The sequence below is a fragment of the Manacus vitellinus genome, unplaced genomic scaffold (assembly GCF_001715985.3).
Source record: "Manacus vitellinus isolate BGI_N305 unplaced genomic scaffold, ASM171598v3 scaffold_31_pilon, whole genome shotgun sequence".
In the NCBI taxonomy this organism is placed as follows: Eukaryota; Metazoa; Chordata; class Aves; order Passeriformes; family Pipridae; genus Manacus; species Manacus vitellinus.
Window position 1 is genome coordinate 6,875,284 of NW_021940379.1, and position 27,467 is coordinate 6,902,750.

The 27,467-nt window shown below is 42.4% G+C and overlaps 1 protein-coding gene across 2 annotated transcripts in view; it reads right to left on the reverse strand.

Annotated features, from left to right (window-relative positions):
- GALNT9 (polypeptide N-acetylgalactosaminyltransferase 9) overlaps positions 1-27,467 on the reverse strand; it is a 111,023-nt gene that overhangs the window by 43,680 nt on the left and 39,876 nt on the right. For both annotated transcript variants that reach the window (XM_029961188.1, XM_018076479.3), the window contains one exon: positions 24,772-24,889. In XM_029961188.1, coding sequence (XP_029817048.1) covers positions 24,772-24,889 — 118 coding nt within the window. The remainder of the gene's footprint in view (positions 1-24,771; positions 24,890-27,467) is intronic.

The following is a 27,467-nucleotide window of genomic DNA, read 5'->3' on the forward strand; positions in this document are numbered from 1 at the left end:
AAATGAAGAAAGGTCTCTGAGCCCAAAAGCTTCCTACTTGTTCTGTGTATATAAGTCAACTCATGAAACATATTCTCTCTGTGGCTTCAGCTATCAAGCACATGTTTCCCTGTCTCTTTTACTATTACTGCTCCCTTCTTACTCTGTAGTCCTTTGGAAATCCAGTCTTGGACCCACACACCTTTGCACCTGGTACTTGACAAACCAAGATCCCATCAAATTTTCATCCAGCCACATCTTGGCATAACAGAGTGACATTACAATGCAAACACAGACATAAATAACATGAGTGGGAAACCAGTCTCCTGGCTCTGCCAAGTGCACAATAAAGACAACACAGAGGAATGTAAACCAAAATTGTGGGTGAAAAACCTAGGAACAACCCAACTTTCTTACTGTTCTGATATAACCTGCATAATGCTTCAAAAAAGAAGAGTGGCAAACTCCACAAGGATTGGTTGTAGCAATGTGTGTCAAGAATTTTGCTGCCTAAAAAAAAAATCATCTTTTAAAGAAGAAAGAGCAATTAAATGCTGTTTGGGAGACAACTGCCACAAATTGACAAGAGTTTTGCTGACAAATCAAAACACAGCCTTGCTCAGCCCATCTACTAAAAGATAGTGTGGTATTAGACAAAACTCCAGCTGTTGTGACATTCTTCAGAAGACAAATCTGATTGTCAGCAGTTCCAATAGCATAAGATATGAGAATCAAGTATTAATAACCCTCTTTCTCAGGCATGCTTCTGTAATGTAAGGAGATACCTCTCATGAACCTGTTTCTTAAAATCATTGTGACCTTTCTCATTTTAGATGAACTCTTAAGAAAACCAGCACCACTAAGGCAGAGGAGAGTAGCATGACCCACCCAGCTTACAAAAGTCCATCCCTGTTTGGGCAGGGCTCTTGCAACTCTTTCAAGCCACTCAAAAGAAACAAGCCAGAGGCAGCATTTGGTGATTTGAGTCCCTGTGAAGAACAAAAGCTCCAACTGTTCTGCTTTTCAGAAGGTGTCTTGGTTCACACCATCACTCCTGGCAGTATAGCATCACACGAGGGCATCATTGCACTGTAAACACACTGAGAGGAAACCAGCTCCTACCTCAAAGTGCTCGCTGTCCTCGCAGGCAAACACAGAAAACAGATGAAACAAAGGCAGGAACTTCCCTGAAAACTCAATTTTTATCTAAGGGAAGAGACAGCTGTGGAGCTGCTGTTCCTGTTTAATATCACTTCCCAATCTGGAGAATGGATTTGGTATCTTCTCCTCCCTCCCAGTCAGCATCCCCTTCTTTGCTGTTATTCCTTCCCAGTCACCGTATCCTTCATTTTCCGTGGAGGGCCACGTTGGTTTGAGCAGTTCCCTGCTGCTTTCTCTCAAATTTCTTTGTGAAGAACGCTGCTACAACATTTTTCAAATGTCACTGTTGGTTTCAGGCATTCATTCTGCAGGCTGAGGCAGGAGCCCTCTCAGCATGCCTGCAAAGCCCTTCACGTGCTTAATTTTAACCAGGCACTCAGTTCCTGGTGACATCAAGGGGACTTGCACAAGTGCTTCCCACTAAGGAGGCACTTCAGGACCGAGTTGAATTTTGATTGAAGGCTTTGGACTCTGAAGTAAGGAGTTTCAACTTGCATTTTCAGTTGATTTTATAATCTCATTTGCCTTCCTAAACACAGTAATAATTCCTTGCTTTTTCATTTGGTTTTTTTTTTAACCACAGGTGACCACACGCCCCAGTCAGCACCTCTAAGGACTGAATACAACTTATTCCAGAAGTTGTGCTCAACTTATTCTAAGTTGTGCTGATGGCAAAGCCCCAGAGATTCAGCAAAAGTTTGGGTTCTGCTCAGATGTCTGGCTGATCTCTAGGCAATAAGGTTTAGTGCACATCCCAAAGCTTCTCCGAGCTAATTAATGAAAAAACAATGTACACTGTGTTCTCCCACCAGCAAATCAAGTTATAATAAAATTTTAATATAAAGGACTTTTTACTTTTTTTCCCTATTGTTATTTGTGTATGTGAATCCTGTTATTGCTGTGTGTCAATCATGAAGAAGGCAAACAGGTTACAGGTACCCAGACACACCATTTAAATTCTGGGAGCATGTTTTTCTCTCACTTATTAAAATTATGTGTGGCTACACATATTTGGATACAAAATATTAGAAGTATGTAAACACATGGATAATTTTATCATACATTTGGGGTTTATATATTTAAGACATTATACTCTTGGCATCCTTCCACAAAGTTTCTGTTTGAGGGGAAGTGCCTGAGTGCTAACTTTCAGATCATTCCAACTGAACAAACACCTCACCAAAAGCAACACTGCAAGTATGAAACTAAGTTTGAGGTGTGCTAAAGCATTGCAGAGATTCTCTCCAGCTCCCTGCAGAGAGAACCTGGCAGAACTGCAGTCAAAGTGTTACCAGGGAAATTTTCAAGTGGAAATTCAATGGCATTTGGACATCCAGGTCGCTGAACATCATCTGGAATATTTCACCCTTTTTACTGATCATTCCTTAAATTGGATGCACACCCAGCTTTGTAGGAACAGAAGTGTGACTGCACATGTGCTCGGGAAGGAGGAAAGGAAAAGGCACTAAATTTGCAAGCCAGAATGGCATTTAATATTACAATTACTTTATTGCTTCCACTCCACCCAACTTTTTGGGCTAGCAATCAAGTCAGATGGATTTACATCAGCAGAGGACCTGGCTCTCATTTTTCTTCTGAGTTGTCTCTACTGGCTGCATGTCAAAATACGTCTTGGGCATTTGACAGGGCAAAGAGCCAAGACTGCAGGTTCATGGCATTTTTCTCTTTTTGTTTGTTATTTGTTTGTTAGTTTTCTTAAGCTCCTTTTGGAAAGGTTTAGTGGTATTTATCCACTGCAAGCAAGTGGGCAGGGCTTACAAGAGCAGCTTTGTTCAGCGGGCTGTGGTCAGGGAATCATGCTGCCTTACTGGAGTACCTCTTTTTTGTGTGAGGGATTTGTTATTTGTTTGTTGTCAAGATGCCTCTGGGCATTAGCCCCCACTTCTTATAAAGAGATTTCTATTATTTTTTCACACTGTTCCCCCTCAGCAGTCTCAGCTGCTGTAATACTTGAGGATGCTGCAAAAGGCAGAAGGATAATGCAGGGACACCGAAAGAATTTAATGTTGAGGCTTCAGATTTTCTTTCCTGACGTCATTTTCCTTTGAAGTGGCTTCTTAGTCCCCAAATACTGACACCTCTTTCCTTGCCCTCTCTTAATTCCTCCTTGATATCTACTTTAACACAAGTTCTTAAGTGCTGAGGCTTTACTTGTATCCACATGGCCCCATCCTACTGTTACCAAACCCTGTAAAATAAAGGAGGATCAAGAAGTCTGCCCTTCCTGGCAAGGCTGACCCTGGAAAACAGAAAGCCTCTTGGCATTCTGATGGAAGTCATAAGGACTTTATTTTTCTCCAGAATACAAAATTTTCTCCTCGAGCCACTTACCTGGGAACTGACCCAGTTTCTGCACCCAGGTCCAACTCCTGCATTAGATCTTTAAAAAGGGAAACAGAGGTCACTCTGGACAGGAGGCTTAATTTGAAAATAAAACCACAAGTCAGCAACATGGAAGATGCCATTAGGGTAATCTCAAGGCAGGAGTATTAGGAAGAACAGGCAGAGAGGGGAAAAATGAGTGTTACAAGGTCCTATTGCACATCTCAGTGGGCACAAGGTACAAAGTGGACAGGTTTGTCCTCTGAGCAGGTGAAGGAGTGAATCACATGCACAAAGCATGAGTTCCAATGGCATAAGGCATTTCCAAGCTGTTCAGAAACCCAGCACTAAATTCAAGCTGTTCTGATTCACTGGTACATGACTACAGAAATAGTGAGTCTGGCACCTTTCAGCTTTCTTCAGGATTACAGTCCTCTAAAAGGACTATGTCTGGAAAAACATCAACAGCTTTCACCTTACTAAGGCAGAAACATTTCACACAAGGCTTTTTAACACATTTGAAAAATAAACATAATTTAAGTGGAATGAGAATCTGGATCCAGTGCAGCTTCCTGGTTTTTATACCCTGAACTGGTGTGGACTGGCATCTCATTACCAACCTCAAGGAAATCAAACTCATCTGTCAACTGAGGATTGGACATAACCCCTTTATCACAGGCCATAACCAAGTTTTAGGACATATCTCAGGAATTTAAAAAAATGCAGTATCAGCAGGTTTACACATGGCAGATAAATAAAAGCCTCGTGGGAGTGATGGGTAATAACTCACACAAAGGGGTATTTGAGGTGCATGAAAAAGAAACATTAGATTGCTTCCAAAAAAATCAGACAGTAACACCATTCAAAAAAAAAGTTATCTTGAGATACTGCACTAAATCTAGTGATGAATGTGCTGATAACTCAATACTTTGCTTTGTGTCACCACTGTAAATCAGAGGCAATTTTTCAAAAGTCTGAATGTTGTTCTTTCTTAGTCCATCTTCAGCTGAGGGTTCTCAGCTCTAATGGCAAGAACAAAATTTATAGTCCAGAACTTTGAGTTGATTCTCATGCTAGATGGAAGCTTGTCTCCAGAGGTTAGGCTAACATATTTCTTACTCTCACAGATGGCTGAAAGTTTTTAAGAAAGTCTGAGGTTGCCAAAAAGCAGAATGAGAAGAAATAACCTAGGACTGGGGAGAGAAATAAGAATCAAATCTTAAACACCTTATGTTTTTAAGTCTTGGTCATGTAAATTCTTCATTCTGGAAAGGCTCTCCTGTTTTTCACTACCAGACAAACAACCCAGAGCCCTCAGATATTCTTTGTGATGTCTGGTATATAAATTTATCCATGGACTAAAGTCACTGTGCCCAGTCCTCTCCCACCAGCCCAACATGCAGTCCTAGCACAAAAGAAAATCCACCTAAGGGTTTAGTGGTGCAGGGCCCAATATAACACTTTATCTTTTGATCCAGATACTTTAGGGCTTGTCAACACAAAGATAATTAAGACTGGTCAATTAATAGATATCAAAGTGAATGTATGTAATCAAATAAACATAGTGGACTACTGTGAAAGCTCTAATTCAAGTGGAAGGTGCTTTACATTGCAGATCTGGGTTTAGCAACTTTGCACACAGATGTTACCTTCACACTTGGAATTGATTCACTCTTTCTGAATCAAATCAGCAAGACATTAGTTTCTTTGACATCTTCACTGAAAGGATGTGTCACATTCTGAAAACACTTTGAAATTTGTCACAGACATGTAAGTGAGAGAAGTGATTCAGTCTTCAGTGTTGACATGAATAAGTAGTTTAGTGCTACCTTTTTGAAACACTGAAGTGAAACACTATGAACAGTGAAATGCACTTATGTTGTCTGGAGAAGCAATCTAAAGCAATCTAAAACTGCAGTTGGTAAACACAGAGACAACAAACAAGAAGAAAAACAACTTCACTAAGGACACTTGGAATAAATTCAGAGAAAACTCCTTCAACCTTTGCCAACCTCCTGCCCCCCATACAGGATTTTTTTTTTTTAAATAAAATTCAAATCCCATAACTCTGCATCAACACTGACTGTGGATGCCCAGATGTCCTGACAGCGGCTCATGCACCTGACCAGACCAACCAGGTTGGAATTGTTGTCCACAACACCTGCTCACAAGAAGCTCAAACTATAAAGTAAAGTAACATTAGGCTTCTGATTGAGATCTTGTCACTGAAATCAATGTCATGGATCTATTTAATAAGCTCATCACCTGTACAGCCACCTTCTCCCATTTGCACATGACAAGGCAGCATAAGACACTCATGATAACCAGCCTTGTTCACACATCTGAATTATTCAATTAACATTTTTCCCTTTGTGAAAAAAAGAACAGTGCAGATGACACAGAACATGCTGAGAAAATCCATCTAATGACTCTGTGGATATCTCACATTGAAAGATTCAGTGGACTGAGCCCTAGGTTTATGTTACTGGCTAATATCAGTATTTCAAGCAGCCTTTTCTAAGACACCCACAGCCTTTCTAACCCTGTGTTACAGTAATGAAGGCTGCCACTGTGGGGTCAGTATTTTTAATATTCAGGTAAACACAATACACTTTTCATTCTTTATTCCCTCACTTCAAAGGGCAAACCGAAAAGCAAGTTGCCTCCTCTTGCTCTAGTGATGACCTGGATGCAAGAACAAATTCAGGCCTAACATTTGCAGTAGAACAAAATAAACCCAGATGCTTTGTGCCAAATACCATCTTCAGATACGTCTCTGCAAACCCCCTGTGACACAGATGATGCACACAGTGAACAGTTATGGCTGCTTTTAGTTACTCTGATTTATATAAAGCTTTGTTACAGGGAGTTCTGCCTCACATGACACTTTGCCTACAACATCAATATGTTTCCTCCAACACCAGCACATCCCACTGCCTTTGAACAAACCAACCATAATGATGTGCACACAGAAGTAAAGATGTGATAGAAACACAGATACATGAGATTAAAGAGAGAAGGACTGAAAAAAAAGGAATTTTTTTCTGTATCATAATGATTATTGAAATGCACTCTTCAATAGAGAAAAACCAAATTACAAAAAGAATCGATGCCTCAAATCTGTCCCATTTCACAAGTAAAAAACAAATGCATATTTTAAACTACACTGGCAGTGCTTTCTTCTTTCTCATCAAATTGATTTGCACAGTATTAAATATCTAATTAAAGTACAGCCACTGGATTGTTTCTCACTGGACTTCTCAATGCTGTGGAAAACTTCTCACCAGTCTAAAGGGAAAGCTGTGCTGTGTCTCAGGCCTGGAGAGCAAGAGAATTCCTCTTGTAAGGAAAGCTGTTGAGATGCTCATTTCTGACACTGAGTTACTGATGCTGGGCTATCAAACACAATTCTGTTGGTTTAAGTGTCACGAGGGGAAGGGAGGCAGCAGAAGGACATCACATGATGAGTCAATCAAGAACAGCTTTACAAAGCTTCAACAAGGCACGTGCAATATCAGCCAGGACACTTCTGATAACTCCAGTCAGGTAAGAGGAAAAAAATCACCCATTATCACCCAGTGGTGCTCAGTGTCCTTACATCTCACATCACACAGCACCTCAGATTTTATGCTACATTCTGGTACCACGGAGTTTAGCCATAAATAACAACCCTTTGTGCAGATTCATTCTGCAACAACAGCCCTAAGTGCCACAAGTAGATTGTCCACCTGCACCTCTAGTGAAGGCAGCAGCAGCTCCCATGGCTGAGCATCTACAAGAACAATTTGGTTCTCAGATGCAGAAAAATATTGTCAAGTAAGTTTAAAACAACACATTAGAAACAAAATAAAAAAAAATTAACTGTGGGCATCACTGGGAAGAATAAATGTGCCTGCTGGGTACAACAAAAGCAGAGGTATGTGACAGCCAGGAGTGACTGTGTGCCCTCATCTGCAGAACTGCAGGGGAGGTGGCCCATGGCTCTCCAGGGAGAAGCCCCAGCACAGCAGGGCTGGGAATCAGCTGGGACAGGAGGGCAGGACTGAGTCTCAAACACAGCACCTCAGCTTCACACGTGGCCTTGACCCAAACCAGCTCTCACAGTGTGAATCATTGCAATATTCTGTCAATGGAGGGGACAGCTCAAATTCATCCCTCTGTGTTTCTTCAAATGATTTCTCTTCTGGTCCAAGCCCACGAGGCCAACAGACATAGTGCAATAAACAAATGTTAATGTGGCTCATTCTTGCCAGTTAATTAATAGTTCTTCTCAGAAACCATTTAGTAAATTATTTGGATGATGAATAGTGCTTTGAAAGGGTTTTGCAGTTACTAATAACACCATTCTGTCTTCCTTTTCCACAGCTGGTTTTATTAATAGAATCTTTTCATAGATGAGGGCTGATTTGCAAGAATATTCACTAAAATAACATCCAGAGATATATTACACACAGGCTGCTCTGAATCCCTAACCTCTAGGAAGCACAGCTCCGTTTTAGGAAGCCATCAGGATGCTGGTTGAAGCTAAAGGACAAGGACTGCTTTCAGGAATGCAGAGCCTGACATTCCTGTGTGAGAAGCTGCTGTGAGTTTTCTAACTTTCCAGAAGACACCAGAGTTCCTAACAAGGAAAAATTCACCTGCTCCATCTCTTATCGAACTGTACCAAGTCTAATGGGCTCTACTGATTCATTTTCACTTAATTGGCTCTAAGATGCTACCTCATTATTAGTTGAGCTGCAGGCATTCACACCATCTTGGAAAGGTAAATTGGCCCTAAAACCAGGGAATTACTCCTTTAATTAGGCTGGATTGATCAGAAAGGCTACAAAGATCACCTGCATTAACTACAAATCAGCACATGTACCCTGCCAAGAGTCAAGGAGTGACAAATGACCACGGAGGCCTTCTCTTGTAGCACCCACTATTGTGAGACCAAGTTACAAGATGCTCCAGAGCAAGGCCATCCATCCAACAGGCCATGGACTGCAATCAGGCCTAGCTGAAATTTGTTATTGTAATGAACTGAACCTTCTCAAAGTAGCAGATGCCAGGAGGGAAGGATGTTATATGGATTTCCAATACCAGCCAAACGGCCTCAATCTCAGAGCCAAAATTCTGTCACTCTGATGCTCCGTGGAGTGTCTTGTTTATGGACTTTCATTACTTACTCGGCTTTGTAAACCACTCATTCCAGAGCTCCCAGTGGTATCAGCAACTTATCATCACTTGCTGTCAGCTGTTGTATATTATGTACATTAGTGAGGCTCCCCATGGAAACAAAGCATAATAGAAGCAGTTTGGTTTATTTTCCCCAGTAAGAAGAAAAATAAAATCAAGATTTCTGCAGAAATAAGCTCCTGAATATATAAAAATTAATAACAAGGCACTAAATGTTTCTGTGCCAAATGACAAAGTGGGCAATGAAAAGCTCTTCAATATGTTGGTGCTTGGCTAACTTAATACACATTCTGAGAGGGATTTTAAAAATTGCTTTAGTGCTCCTATAAGTGCCCTTTTTCAATGACATCTGTTTCACAGCTGCTCAGGTGATCTTTTCAACACCCAACCTATGCCACCAGACAGCTCTCAATAAGAGCTGAAACACATGTAGTGGGGCACACAGAAGACACGCTGCCATTTGGACGGTGCCAAAACGTATTTCAAGAAGTTTCCTGTTGCTTTATTAATTTCAAGTTCCATTGAAAAAACAGTCCTTAGTTACAATACAGATACCCCTGCTTGCAAAAAGCTCATAAACCAATCTTGGTTGTATGCAAAACATCTGTACTCTGTGTGCTGTTATGGCTATAAATCTGTATTATGCTCCTCTGTACACCAGTATTTATCTTTGTTGTTTAGTGCACCTTTGCACACTGGAGAATTCATTAGCAGAATGACACAGTCATGCAGTGTGGCTATAAATTAGTGTTCTGCCTGAAGAGATGCTATTGATTTTTGCATGGCACTCCTGGATTTGCATGTTTGCCAGTTAGCTTAACTATAATACTATAATGTATATCAAAAACTACCCTCAAGAGTTGAGTTTGCAGCCCAACTAAAGATACATTTTGGCAGAGTGTTAAGCCTTCACAGAATGCCAGTAAGGCAAAGAGCCCCCAAACCAATCAACTAAGTGGCTTAGATTTAACCAAGCATTAAAAAAAGAAGAAAAAAAGAAAAAAAAGGTAAATTTTGTATCCTTCTGTCTGTAACATTTAAGTAGAGCAACAACAAGGAGCGAGCTCTTCAGCTGACGTGCTAAAGTGCTTCTTCTCTTTCCAGCAACTTTGAGGGATGACCTTGGCATGATGCATCCAACCAGCCCATCACCTCAGAGAATACTCCTTGAAGAGCAGGTCAAGAAAACAGGGTAAATGAATTTATGCTCTCAGGCAGAACTCCAGCAGGCCACTGCTAAAGGCAAAGGGGGAAGAACCATCCTTGCAGGACCAGAGATGAGTCAGAGGGAAGGAAACTGGAGCAGTGGTAACCAGGAGATGGAAGACAGGGAAACACAAGGAGGAAGAGCCACTTGGAAAGCTTTGCCTGTGCTGCCTGTGAGCTGCAGATGCCTTGGCATGTACAGCTGTGACAGGGACACCCCGTCTGTCATCGCTCGGCTACAAAAGCTGTGAGCTGGCTCTAACCAGCCCACAATCAATTATTGCAGGAGAGTCAATTGATCACAGATCATGATTAGCCAGATAATTTGCTTCATATTTCCATTAATGAGCCCAATGGGCATGATTAATTGCCGCGGGGGGTAGAATTTCAGCGTGGCTGGTGGGGAACTTGCTCTGCAATGTTGTGAATCCCATTACTGTTAATGGAAATTTAACAGCCAAATCCCCTGTGGATCACTCAGAAAAAAATTACCCCTTAAGGTTAAGGGGGATTTCATTAATAGTATTCCAGGATGCCCTGATTTAAAAGTACTGTAAGCCTCCAGTGTCATGAAGAAATATGCATCCCACTGTTTTCTGCATATCCCTCGTTATTATATCTATCACTTTACCCTTCTCAAATGGAATTTCAAAACACAGCTCAGCCTAATGAAACGTAAGGCACATTAAGGGTAAATTTTCTAAAAGTTATTCAAGGAGATTTATCTGCTAGATTCCCATTAATATTAATGGGAATTGCCCAGCTACATTGCTAGACACTACTCTGAAAATAAGCCCCAGCAGCAATTTATCAGGCTCCTTGGTACTTGATGCCTATATGTAGCAAAATGTACACTGCATTCCAGCCCAAATTTGGGCTGGAAATCTAGATACCAGGTTGTCACAGTTAATGACATCTAAAGCTTCATCTTGCACTAGTCTGAGATCTAGACAGAGTCTTATAAATAACTTTCTGGAGCCAATACATGGATGTCACTCTAAGCTAGCTAAAGGATATGTAGAAAAGTATTAAGTTGTCACTCCAGAGTGCCTTACTGACTATCAATCACTAAGAAACACTGGTGACAGAGCACTCTTATTGCTGGGCAGCCCAGTTGACAGAGAGTTAAATTCCCCTTGAAATACAAGGCTTATGTTCTCCAGAAGCCAGGGTCCATTAAGATGGACATCCAAAAGAGTCACATTCTAAATACATATGAAATAAAAGGATAGCTGCAAATATTAATTTCTGTTCCAACTGAAACATTTCCTTTACAGTCATTTCATGTCACACACAAGACACCTGATTAGTTGTTCTTGCTATTAAAAAGGCATTTATATTTTTCTACCCCGAGTAATAGATTTTCTCCTTCTCATCTAGTCTTAGGCTTCTCCTCTTAAGCAAGAAACTCCTCAGACCTCTAATTCTTCTCTTACTTCAAACATCCATTGTCAAAGACATTTATGAGCTCTCCTGGGAGTTGCTAAGGTACTTAAGAGGTCTGGTGTCCACAGCAGCACTGTGCTCATAAGTCACTGGCACAGCTAGAGGAGGATGTGGAGCATTAAGGCCCGGTGGAGCTGAGCCAGGGAAGGCGGAGGGAAAGGAGACTGATGAAAAAGGATGAGATACATTGGCAAGAGCAGGAAACAGAAGGTGGAGAAAAAGTCTAAAGACTTGCCAGAAAGGAAGGATTTAAGACTGGAAAAAAAGCTGAACGAAGGTGGGAAAATCATACGAGTTTTCAACGCCCCCCTCCCTCCCTGCACAGCTCAAGATGTTTCGGTCCAGACCATTTGTCTCACACAAGGGATTGGTGGCTCATCTCCACTATCCCCACAAAACACTGCCTTCATTGCCAACTCACGTGCAGAATGCAGAAGATATCCAACCTAGACAGGATTTAGTGAGTGCTGCCTGCACACCACACCTGCCTGCCAGGGATGAAAAGTGAGCGAAGTCAAACACACCTCCCACTGGGTCTTGTTTTCGTGGTTCTCACCATGACACACAACCAGCACGGTTACATTTACACCTTCCTTACTCCTGGTTTGGTTCTGTCTGTCCAAACACTACCAGGCAGAACTGACTGTTAATCAGCAGATCTGCTGTTTAATCCAGGGACTGTAGTGAAAGCATCTAGAGATAAATAGGGGTGTGCTGACAATCAACCATTCACATCCAGACTCCAGAAAAAACCAAGGTATGCAGAATGGCAGCAATCTTTGGGGAAAGGTCTAAAAAGCATCTTAAAAAGTGCGAGAATTTGCTATTTTTTCGTATAGAAACTGCCTTTGACATTTGACATGACAGGAAACGTTGCTGCAGTAAGATGGACAACAGGCTGTGCTTAATTAAAAGAAGCAGAGGGAATGGAAAGGGAGAGAAAGTAACTTATAGAACAGTGGCACATCACCACAACCTCCTGAAGAGATGCTGAATATGGACTAATGAGGAACAAGAAAAATGAACCACACTTCCCTTAGCAATTATTTTTGCTGTGCTTTCAGCTGAAGACGACCATGAGTAACATGTAAGGATGAAAACACATGCAATGCTACTGAGCACAGAATGACACAAACCTGGGTCTAAATTCAGCTTTCTAAAACTCCCTTCCTGCTCCTGCTGCAGCCCAGGGAGTAGCTGGGAAGGAGGAGACAGAAGAATGCCTATGCTACTTGCACAGCAAAGGGAAGGTAATGGACTAATTAAGTTTATACCAGGTCTGGCCTAACACTGAGGGTGCTCAGGACAGAACACTGAGGGCTTGGCTCCACAATCTATTATCCACACCCTTTCCCCTCCAAGGTCAGCCCAGCTTCATTTCAAGCAGCTGATACAACCACAGGTAGTTTCAAAACTGACTCTACGACCTCTTCTTTCAGCAGATGCCTGACCAAGCTTGTTTTGACACAGAATTGTAGACATGTCCCATTCTGCTCCCCTGCCCCCAAATCTGAAAACAATGGATATTAGGAGCAGAAACAGAGATGCACTTCTGAAGGCATGCAAAAAAAAAAAATTCCTTAATAATCTCTGCACTCTTTTTGACTGAAGATCTTTCAACTCTTGTGAGTAAATCCCTCCTCATTTCATTTGGCAAGTGTTCAAGAAGCCCCAGTTCTAGCAATACTAATGCTTCTTTCTTATCTATTTACTTTAACAGCTTTTTCTGCCCAATTCCTAAGTCCAGCACAATGCTTCCCTGGCCTTCAAAATATAATCTTCATTCTCCTCCCTATTGCTTTGTAAACATTTTTTTCCCTCTAATACCAGTAATCAGAAAAGCACACATTTTTAGGCTTGGAGACACCTGCCTGCATTGGCTAATCTTTCCAGAGCTGCTCTGTGATTCTCAAAATCCTTCTTACTAGGCAATTTGCTTCTTACCACTCAGCACCGTGGCTGACCCTCCTCTCTGTCATACACCCCATTTTCTCATCACTGCTCTTAACACACTGCTCACATGCACAGTGAGTGCTGGATCCCCCCCATCTGCTGAAGCTCTTGGAATAGGAAAGGCCCTTCCTCTTTCCCAGCCTTTTCTCTCTCTCAACTTGTGCCTACATCACCCTATTTTTACATAAATAAAGGCACTTCTGTAAAAGTAAAAATCCTTTTTAGTAACTCCTTCCATTCTAACACTACACAAGTATTGAAGATGTATTAGTTCATCACAGCACCCAAACATTTTGGCACACAAACAACAGATTTATAATAGTCCCTTTTAAATTATACATATGCTACTGATTATGCATATAATGGGTCAATATATGTGCAAATCTGATGGTTGTATATTTATAGTTAAGACAATGGAGTTATGCAGAACATTCACAATGAAAACTTAAAATCTACTGAATTTAGACTCTGTTCTGCATTCATTTTGTAATATCAACTGAAACAAAACTGAAGTTTCTCCCTTTAATTCTTTTGCTATAAAATATAGCACATCAATACATTTCTGCTTTTGGAGAGAAAAATGCCTCTGTATTTGAAATGTGCATTTCAGATTAACCATACTATGAACTTCAGTGTCTTGGCATAAATCCAAGTATTTCACAGAAGCCCTGTGAGGAGCAATGGCCCAAAATGAGCACCAGTCCATGACCTCTACTTACATGTAAATATGTATACACAGACTTATATACACAAACACACAGATGAAACATCAAGATGGGGAGACAGAATGTGTGCATGATGCTGCAGAAAGAGGGCATGCTTAATTATAGGATAATAGTACACAGAAAAGAAGAAGTCTAAATGTTTGTGACAAAAAGTCTGGCTTTCTGTTATGTCCTATATTGGAGAGGACTGTAATATTTGATTGTAGACTTAAGAAAACAGGAAGGTCTTAGATGGAGACACATGAAGTAGGATCAAAAAACCCCACCCTATCCTCAAATTCTTTTCACATGCTCATTTAGCAATGAACAAAAGAGAAAAATAGCTTATTAAAAATGTAATTAACTAGCAATTGACATTGCTAATATTTATGCATAGGAGGGAAACGAAGAATCCCAGTTATGTTTTACAGGAAATCATAGAGAAGAAAGCATATACTATATGCCATATGAGTTCCTCTGAACATCAGCATTGCTTTCCAAGTAAGAAGTCCCTGGAAAGCCAAGATCTGACACTCAAACGAGTTGTGGCTTGACAGTGCTCAGCACAGTGTGGTAACATTGCAAGAGCCACTCCCAACACCCCCTACTTCTGTTTTTTGGAGTCAGAGACCTCGCTGATGGAGCCTCCTGGTTTCCAGAAGGCCTAAGCCCAAGGCATTCCAACGCCACCCTGGATGGGTGGGTGGGGCAGCTGGAACTCTCCTGCTCTGCACAGGAACCCAAACTCCTGCTCTGCACAGGAACCCAAACTCCTGCTCTGCACAGGAACCCAAACTCCTGCTGCCAAAGGAAATCAATATGTCAATGGAAGACGTGCCCTGGTGTGGCACAGAATGCCAGACAGACAAAAGGCCTCCTCCTGCCTGAAAATCACCCCCTGAGCACTGTATCAAAGCTCACCTCATTTAATGCAAGCCTCTGCAGAGGGTATTTTCCCCTCCAGGCCTTCCACGTCCTTCTGTAACATTTGCTGCTGGAGATCAGGAGTCTATACAATTTATCGCACCTGTCAAGGCTAATTTATTCATGCGATCTGGCAGGAATCAAAAAGACTGAGATCGATGTGCCAGCAAACCCTGACATTTATTCATATTTTAAAGTCCCATTTGACCTTGAACTGCAGCTAACTGGAGCTGAACTGTCAGCAGCTCCCTGAGGCTCAGGGGCTCTGGCAGATCGGCGCCTCTCGGCTAAAAGGCACCGTGTCAGGGCAACAGACACTCAGCCCGGGAGCAGGGAAGGCTGAACCACAGGCAGAGGGGTGGGGAATACAGCACCACTCACAGCCCACCAGTTAACCCAGCACAGGCACCAGAGCAGCCTGGAACTGCACATTCCTGCAGTACAACCGCTCGGGAGTCAATGAACTTCTTGGCGAGTGGTTAAAAGGGTGAGGGGAAAGGAGGGAAGAAGGAATGTGATGTATGTCTGCACAAGGAGGACACCCCGTGTTGTCCTCAGCCCCCCATGGGCTATTCATGGTGAGCTGAGGGGAGGCAGAGACAGAAAATAGCACCATCTCCCCTCCCTGAGTGGAAATGAGACAGCAGCAGGTGACCCAACACAGAGAGCAACCCAGAATATAGAACAGAAACCCTACAACCCAGAATACAGAACAGAAACCCTACAACCCACCAGGTACCTGCCAGCAGGATGTGCTGAGATCAGCTGGAAACAGGAATAGAGAAGACAGATCTCAAGACAATCGCTTTGAATGTGCTCTCATACTCCTAAGCAGAATTGGACTTTTAGAACTTGCCTATTCCTCTTAAAGGCCATCACCCCTGTCCTTTCTTCACTCAGTCGTGCCCTAAAGGAGCACAGGAATTTAAAGCAGAGTGCTTGTAATACATGTGTGTGCTGGAACCTCCAGCAATCATCTCAGGTTTTGAATTCAGACCAATTAGTTGAGAAATACAATAAAGTTGATTTTAAATAGTTTCAATGTGGGCTCTGCCACCAAAAGACTCTCAGACATCCCACGAGGACATTGTAAGGACCTTCTGCCTCAGTTTCCCCCTTGGTTCAGTGGAGCCACGCTCATGTACCTGCTCCCTCAGAGTGTGCCAGGGATTACAGAGAGGACATGCTCTGAATTTATTGCATCATTGTTATTCTGCTGATAGGAAGGCATTTGTGCAAATTACATGCTATCAGAAACACAGAGGAAATCTAAGTGGCATTTTAGGTAGAAATATGCAGCTACAGTTTTACCAAAACATGCAAATAGATTATTTTATAACAGTCAAAACACTTGAATATGCAATAGGCAGTTGCACCCAGCACAGATTTTGCAAACATATTTTGATGCTTCTCTGGGTTCTCCTTGGCTGCATTTCTCATGTTATAAATTCTGTATGTCATATTAAATATGATTTTTCAGCGAGATCTGCTTTTTCAAAGCCTAGAATATGAATAGAAATGACATTTATGTCATTTTGTGTTTGTTTTTCCTCGCTTTTAAATGGCTAACACCTTTCCATTATGTTGGAAGAATGCTACCAATGGAAAGCAATTGGCATTCTGACCAATGCATTTGTACACATTATATATATGTCTAACACTGCCATGCAATCTGATCTGATGTTATGGCAGAGAAATAATGACAGATGAGGATGCAGAGGGAATTTGTCTGTATGTATCCAGACAAGCTGCAGCATGCAAGCAGAGAAACTACATATGGGGCTGTGCAAGTTGCAATAAATGTGCTAACAAAACATTTCAACCAACCTGTTTCTCTAATTTTCTTATGTAGAAACCAAAATTTAAGATAGACAAGCTTGAAATTCTAGGACTTTAAGTATTTTATTGAAGCTTTTTTCCTGTCTGTGCTCAGCCAAAGAGGCACCTCCTCCATGCCCTGTTCTGGCCCCTCTGTGCTGGGTCTCACTCCTCTGTGAGCTCTCTGGGGGAGAAGCACCAATTCCACTTCTCACTGGTGGCTAATCTGCTGCTGCCTTCAACAGAAAACAGCTTCTCTCTTTCATGCACAGTGTTAAATTGCCTTTTATCCATGTGTTACACACAATGCAGATAATTATATCATTTTTTGGCACCAAGGAGTTGAACCTCTATTCAACAACGCAGGTACATGCATTATTCCTCCCCTGCTCCTGCTCCCTCAGCTCAGAGGTACCTGTCACACAGGTCAGCTCAACATGCTTTGCTCTTTACTCAGGCAACACCAGTGCAAGGATAATTATTAGCCAGTTAGATATTTCCTTAGCAGACTGCACAAGATACAGTAAAAAATGTCATGTTTCCTCCCAGAGTTCTCCAGGCAGAATTAAAACAAAACCAAACAAATCTAAGCCCCACAACACTTTCCCCCTTGAAGCCCACAACTCATCAAATATCAGCTCTGTTATCCTCATGCTCATGTGACAGAAACACTTCCACCTGCCAGTGGTGAGGATTTACACTGCTCTGTTTAACATCATAAATAATGGGGACTGGAATATTCCTACAAGGGTAACACCTCAGCTCCAGATGGAGAGTTACACATTTAAACACCTCCAACCCCACCTCCAGACCCTATTCAAGGCTGGAGGAGCCTATAAATCTGACAGCTCACCTCTGAGGCTGAGGAACACTTTTCCAAATGAGATCATTTACCTGGAGAATGGTACCTGGGAAAACCCTCCAGCAACACGATCCCACACAGGAGGCCTGGCCACTGCCAAGGAAAGCAGTTTGAGCTGTGGGTCTCACATCCACCACCTGCTCCTGCAGGATTTCCCCAGGCTGCTGGTCTGGGTTGGGACTCCAGCCCGAGCCAAACCTTTGCTCCAACTGCAGAAACCCAGGCTGAAAGGACCCCTGCTCCTGTAAGAGCCCTTTATAACTGCTAGATGTTCTGATTAAACCTCTCATCCCCAGAAAAACGAGAACCAACTGGGGAGCTGCTCAAAAAGTCAATTAGAAAATGGGCATCCCCCTGCTCTGGGAACAGCTGGTATCCTGAAAGCCTTTCACATCTCATTTTTTGAGTGGAAAGAGGATGCTTTCCAAAGAACTGATTATTTTTTTTCGTTTGTAAGAGTTCTGAAAAAGATCCAAAGTGGTTCAAAAAAAATCAGAGAAATCTTTTGCCAGGTATGCTGGGAGCCAGCTAAGGACCCACAGCTGGGCACCTCTGGGTACACAACAACCCAAGCCAGGCTTTCAGTAATCAGCATCAAAATTTAGACTTCTACAGAACCTCTGGAGTTCTGGATGAGCTGCTATTTTGCAACAGAAAACATGTTGTATCAGAAAGTTTTCTGAGCAGCTGTAGCTCATCTCTGGTGTTTGGTTCAGACTCATCATTAGGCAAGTGAAACCTATTTCAATCTCAACACAATTAGCACACTCAGCTTCTCCTCATTTTCCCTCTCTCTCTCTCTCATTCAGTTCACACTCGCCTCTGCAGAGGAACCTCTGTCAGATTTAGATCAAACCTGCAGGAAAGTGGCTGAGAAGAAAGTGGCAAAGACTAAAGAAGCGTTTTCCTTCCTCGGTTCTTTCACTGTTGATCTCTTTTTGAAATTTCCAGCCTTGTGCTTTGATAATGTCCTAGTACATGAAAGAGTTTGTAACATGAAATGTTACACTCGATGGAGCATGATGTGATATGGAAGCCAAATGGCCAGATGCTCTTTCCTGAGCTATTTCCAATGCTCCCACTTTAGAGAGTGTTTTTAAGGGTATTCACAAGCTCTAGCCTGGAGCGTGCTGGCAATTTCATGCTACAGCACCATTGCACTGTGTTCTGATGAAACCACTGTTTTCCGTTCCAGGTTAGAGTTATTTTCAATTTAATAAATAGAAAAATAAGGAAGAAAGTAAGAAATAAAAAAAAAAAAAAAGAAAGAAAAAAAAAGAAAAAAGGACAGCGTTGTTCAAAGAATTTGCAGACAGGTAGGGAGTTGGGTTCTGTCCCCAGAAAGAGGGTCATACGTCTCATTTAAAGTACATTTACGACGATATTAATTTTGGAATCACCAGGGGTGATTCCTGGTGGCTTTGGGCGCTCCAGGGTTCAGCAGCCTGGGATTTAAAGCCTGCATGAGCTTCTTCACTTACCACTTAGTCTGTCTCCTTTTCCAGACAGAATGTGTTACTGCTACGTACAGATGTCAAGCCTAATCCCATCCTGCCTGAATCTGTGGAACTCCAATGGAATTAGAAGATGCTGAACACTGAGACAGGCTGAGGACCCGGCTCATCACATATTCACATCCCCCCAGAACAGGCTGCTCCAATCCCTGTTTTGAAGAGGGAAAGGAGCTGCGAATTAATGTAATCCAGGCACCACGAATTCAATCCTTTCATGATTTCTTAATGCTCGACTTTACAAGCTTAACATTCTTTTGCCACAGGAAAGGCCTATAAAACTGCTAAATTAAACTGGAGATGGAAAAAAGAGGACACCTTTACACCTTATCAGGAGGGTGAGACCTGGGAGATTTATCACTGAGATCTCTGCAACCCAAGCAATGGGGCAACTTCCAATAACAGCAGATTACATCACTTATTAGGATTTTGCTTAGGCAGTGTAGAACTGCTCAGAAACATTTTAATAGCATTTAACTTCCTGCTGAAAATGCTGATTTATTGTACTCCAGAGTGAATGGGCATGTCTCAGGACAGAGTGCACTGCATTTTCAGATGTCAGCAATTGTGGGTTTTTGTTAACATCATTTAAGTGATTAAATGTCTTCAAACAAAAAAGGCTTTCTTTTAAAACTTTTCATTCAAAACTTCACTGATTTCTACTAAAAATTACAGCTTGGGAAAGGTCAAAATAAAAATGAAGTATTTTTACATTTACCAAAGTAAGACATTTTGATTAACCTGTATTTTTGAACACTTTTCACTTGTATTTTACTAAAGCATGTGGAAAAAAAAACCCTGAAATTTTGAGAACCTCTCCAAAAAGAGGTTTCTACTTACCTCTCAGACTAGGAGCCTGACCTCATGAATCATACAGAGCAAAAAGCATTGTCCAGAATTCAGAATTAAAGTTTGCTATACATAAACCTTGTGACACTTTTATTACAGCGTACCAGTCTAGAATCTGCATTTAAAACACTGACTGCTCAAAGGAATCTAAATCTCCTTAGCTAAAGGTAATAAAATCAGGTCAAGAATTCACTACTCAACAATGTACCATTAGCATTTCTGTTCAGAGAAAATGCAGTTCACCTATTTTTAAAGAAATTTTAAAGGCAGGGCATATAATGTAAGTTTGGAAAGTCTAAAGATTTGCTTGCATATTAAAGTCCATTACATAATGAGTTTTATCTCCTCATAAAGAGATTTCAGGGCACCTGCATCATGGGTTTTTCACAGCACACCCTGTGGTTCTGCAAACCCAGAGGTGGGACTGTGTTCCTGAACACACAAACCACGCTTGATTTCAGCTGCTCAGCTTGGCTTCCACCATCAGTGCAATCCCAGCAGCAGAGTGCACACCATCCCAGTTCTATCCTGTTCCCAGACAGTTCTTTTCAGTCCCAGTGATCTGTGTTCTGATGAAACCACTGTTTTCCATTCCAGGTTATAATTATGTTCAATTTAATAAACAGAAAAATAAGGAAGACAAAAGGACAGCGTGGTTCAAAGACTTTGCAGACAGGTAGGGAGTTGGGTTCTGTCCCCAAAAAGAGGATCATACGTCTCATTTAAAGTACACTTAAGACTATATTAATTTGGAATCACCAGGAGTGATTCCTGGTGGCTTTGGACACTCCTGTGTTCCCAGGGCCAGTCACTGACCATTGCCTCAAAACTGGCCAAAGTTACATGTGACACACCTGCATGAGCTGAGGGCACAGCCAACCCTGAGCATCCAGGTGGGTTCTGCTGGAGCACTGAGCCACCCCTGGCATTCACCACAAGTCCCTCTGTCCCACTGGGGCATCTCTGATTCACTTCTCTGGCCAGAAGCTCTTACACAGCAGGTTTCCTTAGATATCTCAAACTGGGTAAGCCATTAGTTGGGGTGGAGGATGGTGTTTTGTGTGTTTGTTTCTTCAGATCTCTGAGTTAACACCTCTGAGAATTCATCAGCTGCTTCAGATTCCCCCCTTTGAGGTGTATCACAGTGTACTGAGAATAAAGCAGCATGACCAGTTGATGCTGGCCAAGAAGAAAAAGGCTTTACTTTCAGTTGACAATGTGGTAACATACTTTTTATTTAATCTGTTTAAAATCTTAACAGTGGAAGCAGAATTTAATTTCTGTTAGAGCATCCTTTAAAATAAATGCTTGATCTCTGCCCTCCCACTGTTACAGTTGATGGGTACAAAGTAAAAAGAAGAGCAACTCACACTGGAGCACCAGAGAAGTGAGAGATCCTTAGTGCAGTGATTAATGACTCACTATAAAAAGATGCATCATAAACTGCTTGTATTAGGTTAAATCATAAACTAGGCTTTTAATGTTTATATGCTCCCTTTCTACATAATTAAGTGTGTCTGTAGCTCCCACTAGGAACGGAACTTACGTGACGTTTGCAAACCCTGCAGTTTCTTACAGGCTCCAGTTTTGGGACCCTCACTTAAAGGGATCCCTGTCTTCCTCTATGTTCAAACACTGCTTGAATTTCACTTTTGGGACATCTCTCTGTATTGCAGGTCAGAGAGACCATTTGATGTTCAGGAGCAGCAAAGCCAAACATGATCCTCCCTGAATTCAGAGTGTTTTCTTCAGGCACAGACACACCCAGAGCTCAGCTTCAGGAGAAACTGCCATTGTTTTTCCTTGTCTCTGCCTCCAGGCTGGGAAAAGGACAGCTGAAGCACAGCTGAAATGAAGACAGGGGGCTATCTACTGCTCACTGGACCCACGTGGATACAGGAGTCAGAGCAGCCCTGTGGTGGTGCCTGAATGCAGCCAACCAGCCAAGGTGCCTGTGCTCTTGAAGGGCAACTCATCCACAGAGGAGTCACCCACCCTTTAATGCTCTAAGCTCCTGGCCAAAATCAGTTTTCAAGTGCTCACAGGCAATTCCCATCAGCTTCAGGAGCTGGCTGGTGAACAGTGAGAGAACAGCACCATTTGTCCATAACAGAATTCCATCCTGTGTTTATCCACCTTGTGGTGAAACTGTCATCTTTGAAAAATATGGTACAAGGTGACATTATGGAAGTGTCCATCTATGTCCTTACTATCACAAGCTTGCAATAATGTCCACCTCCCCTTTATTTCCCAGAACAGCTGGTGCTTTTTCCTCAGCCAAAGCAGAATCTCCCTTGCTTGGCAAACAGACACTGACCTCACTGCAAAGCTGCCCCATCAGGAGAATGTCACAGCTCTCACCAACGGGAAGTTTACATAAAAAATTATTATTTTTTGAGTTTAAAAAAGAGCTGCAGAGCCTGCAGTATTTTCAATAGGCATAGTAGCCCCAGTCAGTTGCTGCACTGCTTATTCAATACAGAAAATCTCTTAGGGTAATTATTTAAATGTGTCCATCTGCAGAATTTAGAAAAGGGCAAAGCCAGTAGTGGAATAACCAAGATCATGATTTTTTAATAAACAATAGATTTAATTGGAATTAGCTGGGTTATCAAACAGTATCCTCCCAAATCAGCTCATTAAGTTTCACTGAGTTTCCCTATTTCACTTTATTAAAACAATTTAAACAAGGGTTCATTATATGCAATGTAATCTAATTCAGACACTCCAAACCTAATCCCTTTTCTTTTAGCAGTAACATGATAATAGTTTGCAAAAAAGTTTAAAGGATTATTGTTACAGCTATTTTAAGTAGGGACTGTTTTCAGCCAAATGTGTGCCATCACTTTCCCTATATCTTACTACCATTATATTACTTTTTGGTTTTTACTTATTAATTCATTTATTGCTTCCTTTTTCTGCCTTTCATTGCTTCACACGAGCAGGGTCACACGTGGCCAACAGCATCCCTGTGTGCAGGTGGAGGGGACATGCCAAATATCCCTGCATGGCTCAGTCCACCAGGCCTTGGGAAAGGAGTGATGTTTTGCAACTTACTTGGAGATTCTGGAGTTAAAAAAACCAAGCCTGGTAAATTCACAGCGATTTTATAAATATCCTAGAGAGAAGGGAGAAGGTTCCTGTGCATTTTCACGCTGTTAGTTTCTGACAGCTCTCAAAGACACACAGGAGGAGATCACACATAGGATTTGCAAATTAGGAGGCAGACACTGTATATTACTTACCATGATAGATCCAGGCTGGAAACACAGAGTAACAGATCCCTGCTATGGACACACAGCTTATTTTAGAACAAACTCATACTGTTGTACTTTCCTAAAACCTCTCCCAAACAGTAGGGTTAGTTTTTCTCATATGGCAAAAAGAAACCCAACCAAAATAAAACCCAAAGAAGGAGAGCTGGTTTTTAGATCCAAGGTTTCTGCAGGCTTTAACAGGTTCCCTATCCCTGAAAACCTGTCCTTGCCCACTTCAAATCCTTGTCTCTTGAAGCAAGTGCCATTCCATAATCCTATTAAACCCTTTGCCTCTGTTTACCAGGAGCCCTAATCGTACTCAGCAAGTTCTTCTCGTCTAAGGAAGAGCGACAGCTTTCAGATTTCTTAGGAGCCTTATTCATCAACCACGCCAGAGTTTTGCCAGAGTGTTCAATCTATTCTGGGAGCAGCCATGTGGAAAAAGTTTCAAACAGCTCAAAGCCCTGCACAATGATAAAGGAAAGCTCACACAATCCTGGTAATAGCCTGACCCTCTTAAGGAAAATTGAATGATTTGTGGTAGCAGTTTTCCTGTCCCCTATGTGAAAAGTAAAAGCAGTGTATTCACGCAGTCCCATTACAAACCCCATCCCTCTTGCAGTGCTGGAATAATAAACACACACCCATTTGTGAAAATCAACTCTTGCTGCAGTGACCTTCTTCCTCAGCCCACTGGTGTGAAGGAGTTTGTAGCCATTTTAGAAAAAAAAGAGTCAGATAAAGGATGGACTAATTTGATGTTCAATGTTTCACCATGAGCAGAATGTATGCTTTAATGAGCACATTACATGCACCAGGGACGTGTTACTGTGAAACAGGGGATAAAGAGTAAGGGGAAAATAATTAAACAGTCAGCTCTATAATGAGGAAACTGTGTTCATGCAACATTAAGTGGCCTAATTTCCAAACGCTAAGCAAAGACATGTTCCTTGGTGCTCTGAAGGACTGGATGGCAAGCACCACCTTGAAAACAAGGGCAAAGATCACAGGTAGCAAGCCTCCTATAGGTCAAGAGCACAGGGTGGACTGATGTTGCTTCAAAGCCATCTGGCCACACTTCACATGGACCCATCTGACAGGGTCGAACACCCGTACCCTGTAGTTCTTATTCTGTAAAGCTGTAAAATATCCCAGCATTCATCACAAGTCATATGTAGAACCTCACAACTGACTTCTACCAGCCTGGCCTCAGTTTTCTGCAGGTATTGCACCTGCTGGGCCACAAATGTACAACATCAACTAAGGGCAACGAGCACAGGAATCCCAGTGTAGCTGTTTGCACAAGCAAAGCTACCGGGAAAGGGGAAAATCTTTCTCATTGGGTTCAGACACTGACAGAATGAACCAATAAACCACATTTCTGACTGTTATCAGTTCTCTCAGGGCCAGTAAGGCCAGGAACATTCATTTACTGGGACTGTCAGTTCCAGATAGTGTTGCAATATCAATTACTCCAGCATAATAGCCTATCAGTCAGGCAGCAACTCTGCTGGGCCACGAGCTCCCAGTCATTCTTTGCAAATGGACACGGCAAAAGTCTCGTCTTTGTTACTCACCCTCATGCCTAATTCGATGTTTTCCCCTCCATAGACCTCCATACCAGGGTCAAGCAAACCAATCTCACCAAAATACTCTCGGTCCACTACAAAGGAGCACCCGATCATGGCTGGTGTCCTGCACAGAGAGAATAAAGCAAAAAATTAAGTCATTTCTTAGTTACTACAGAACCCATCTCATAAGAAATTTACACAGATAAAGCAGTTCTTAGTCTTCAAGTTTACATTTTAAATTTATCTATGAGCATCAATCGTGTTGCACTTCATCCCCCAGTGGACAGAGGACCTTGTGGGACCAGAGCCACCCAAATAATTAGCACGCTGCCAAACACATCAGACCAGCTGTGTGTGGGACACACAAGATGTGAAGTCCCCCATGTGTGTCATTGAAGTATCAGGCTGGGTTTCATTTGTTTTACAACACAACCTCTGTGCTGGAGCTGAAGTTTGTTACCACAGAGTAGCACAAGAACGAGACAACACTTTACTGGAAGATCAACACACACAAAAACCCCCATAACCTTTGTTGGAAATGAGGAGTCCCCTTACCCACATATTAAAAGAAAGTGCATGTTGAGAGCCATGGATCAATCCTGGTCTGAAGTTTGCCAAGGGGCTTTCTGGAGTCAGCTCTAGCATATGAATTTCAACCTTTGTGAAGCTATTCTATGACCTGCAGGTGGCTGCAGGAATGTTGTCATCACTTCAGGTCCTCTTTCTCATCAGCAGTTCACCATTTCTACAGCAGGAGGTTAAAAAGGCTACAAACATATGGCCAAGATATGGTTTGACAAAACAGTTCTTTGCTCCTGGGCCCAATGCATATCCTGACACTGCAGAACAGAGCCCACCCTGTGACAGAACTGCCTGGTACCCATGACAAGGTTCATTTGCTGAGGTGCTGCTGTCTGTAACAGGCTCTACTGTGCCACTGGCACTCCTGGTACCACTTCAGCATCTCTCCTTTGCACTTTCTCTCAGTTTGAAAGCCCCTGGCACCTCCCAGATCATTACAAGCCTCTCCTGCAATGCACACTATCCCTCTCGTGTTTTCTCTGCATAATTGAAAAAGGCAGCTGTTGATAGGAACACATTTGATCAGCGCTGTTTCTGACAAAGAAGTTGAAATGGTTTGATTAACTCTCACGTTTCACCCTTACAGAGTGAGATGCATTCCCTGGGTGATGAGCTGAGGACAAGATTTAATGGTGGTTACAATGGCAAACATCTGGCTTTCACAGATGTCTTTGCACTGAAGTGGGGCATCTCAGGAGATCCCTGAACTCATTCCATTGAAAAGGATGGAGAAAATCGAGGCCAGATGTCAGAGACCCTGCAAAGAAACTGCAGCAGGGTCACCACAGCACCCTCAGTGCTTGGACCTCTGCCACACCCAGAGTGCCCCTTCTGTGTGCAAGGAATTCCAGTACTTCTCTCTTTGGTGCTGTCATCTGTGAAGGCTTTCTGTGGAATCAGTCTCGAGTTAGAAGTGGTCTCGAGGCTCTGTGAGAACCGCTCGTGGTTCTGGGTACTCCTGGCTGGGCACCTCCATCCTCTGCAGATGCACATCCTTGTACACCAGGATCTTTGCAAGATGGATGGCATTTATAAATTCAAGTTATTTGATAAAATCCATCTTCCTCCTTATACTTCCTAGAGCCAAGCCTGGAAACAGATGTTCCTAAAGAGGGTGAGAGCTCTCCTGTACTCAGGACCAGACATATCCTATATACACCTCCAGGTCACACCCTGTATCAATGAAAACCATATTTTAGGCTAACAAGGACTACATTTAGTCTAGAAACAGAAATAAAAGAAGGACGTGACCAAGATAAGGAAATTCAGTGCCTTTGCTGTGCCTTTGAGGGAATAATTCAGGTATATTTCTTAAGTTCATGAGAAAAAAAAGGAAGACGATAGGGGGCAGAAACACACCCCATTTTTTCATTTTCCATTCACACAGGCTTCACTGGATTAAGGCATCACTGCTTTGCAAAACTGAGATGCTAGTCTGGGCTTAGATTCATTCTGTTTCCAGCCCTGTCTCCCTCTCAAAAGTCCTCTGGAGGCAGCTCCTTACAGAGGTAGGATGCTCCCATGAGGATGTATCTCCTCCCTTCCTAATGAGGAATGGTACTGCCAGGCTTTGCAGCCTGCTCTCAGGTGCTGGAATCCCTCTCTCTGGGGGATGGATTTTTGCAGCTGTCGGCTCTGTCCATTAAAACACTGAGTTGTTAATTGAATGGGGGTGGGAAATACATTTTGGATGCAGCTACATAATCATCACTCACAGCTGAATGCCACTGAGGGCTGCCTCTGCAGCTCCCTCTCTCCTATGCTTTATTTCTTCTCATTAGATATATTCAAATATAGACTCCACAAGCCTTCATGGCTTATTCAGAAAAAAAAAATTGGTTTCAGGACTCAGCAACAACAGCAGCAGAAGGACAGAAGGAACCACACCCAGCTTTTCAGAGAACTGTTGAAAATTGCCACTGACAGTGGCTTTTTCTACCTGAATTTGGCCACCTGCAGCCACTGGTCTTCTGCACAGCAGCACAGTTGCAAGCCCAGAAGCTGAACTGAGAAGCCCCTGGCCCTGCCCTGGACACATCCTGACACAGTGGAAGAACTTGCCTGCAGTGCACAATGTTTTCTGCATATTCCATGTTCAACGCTTCCAGTAGAGTCACAAA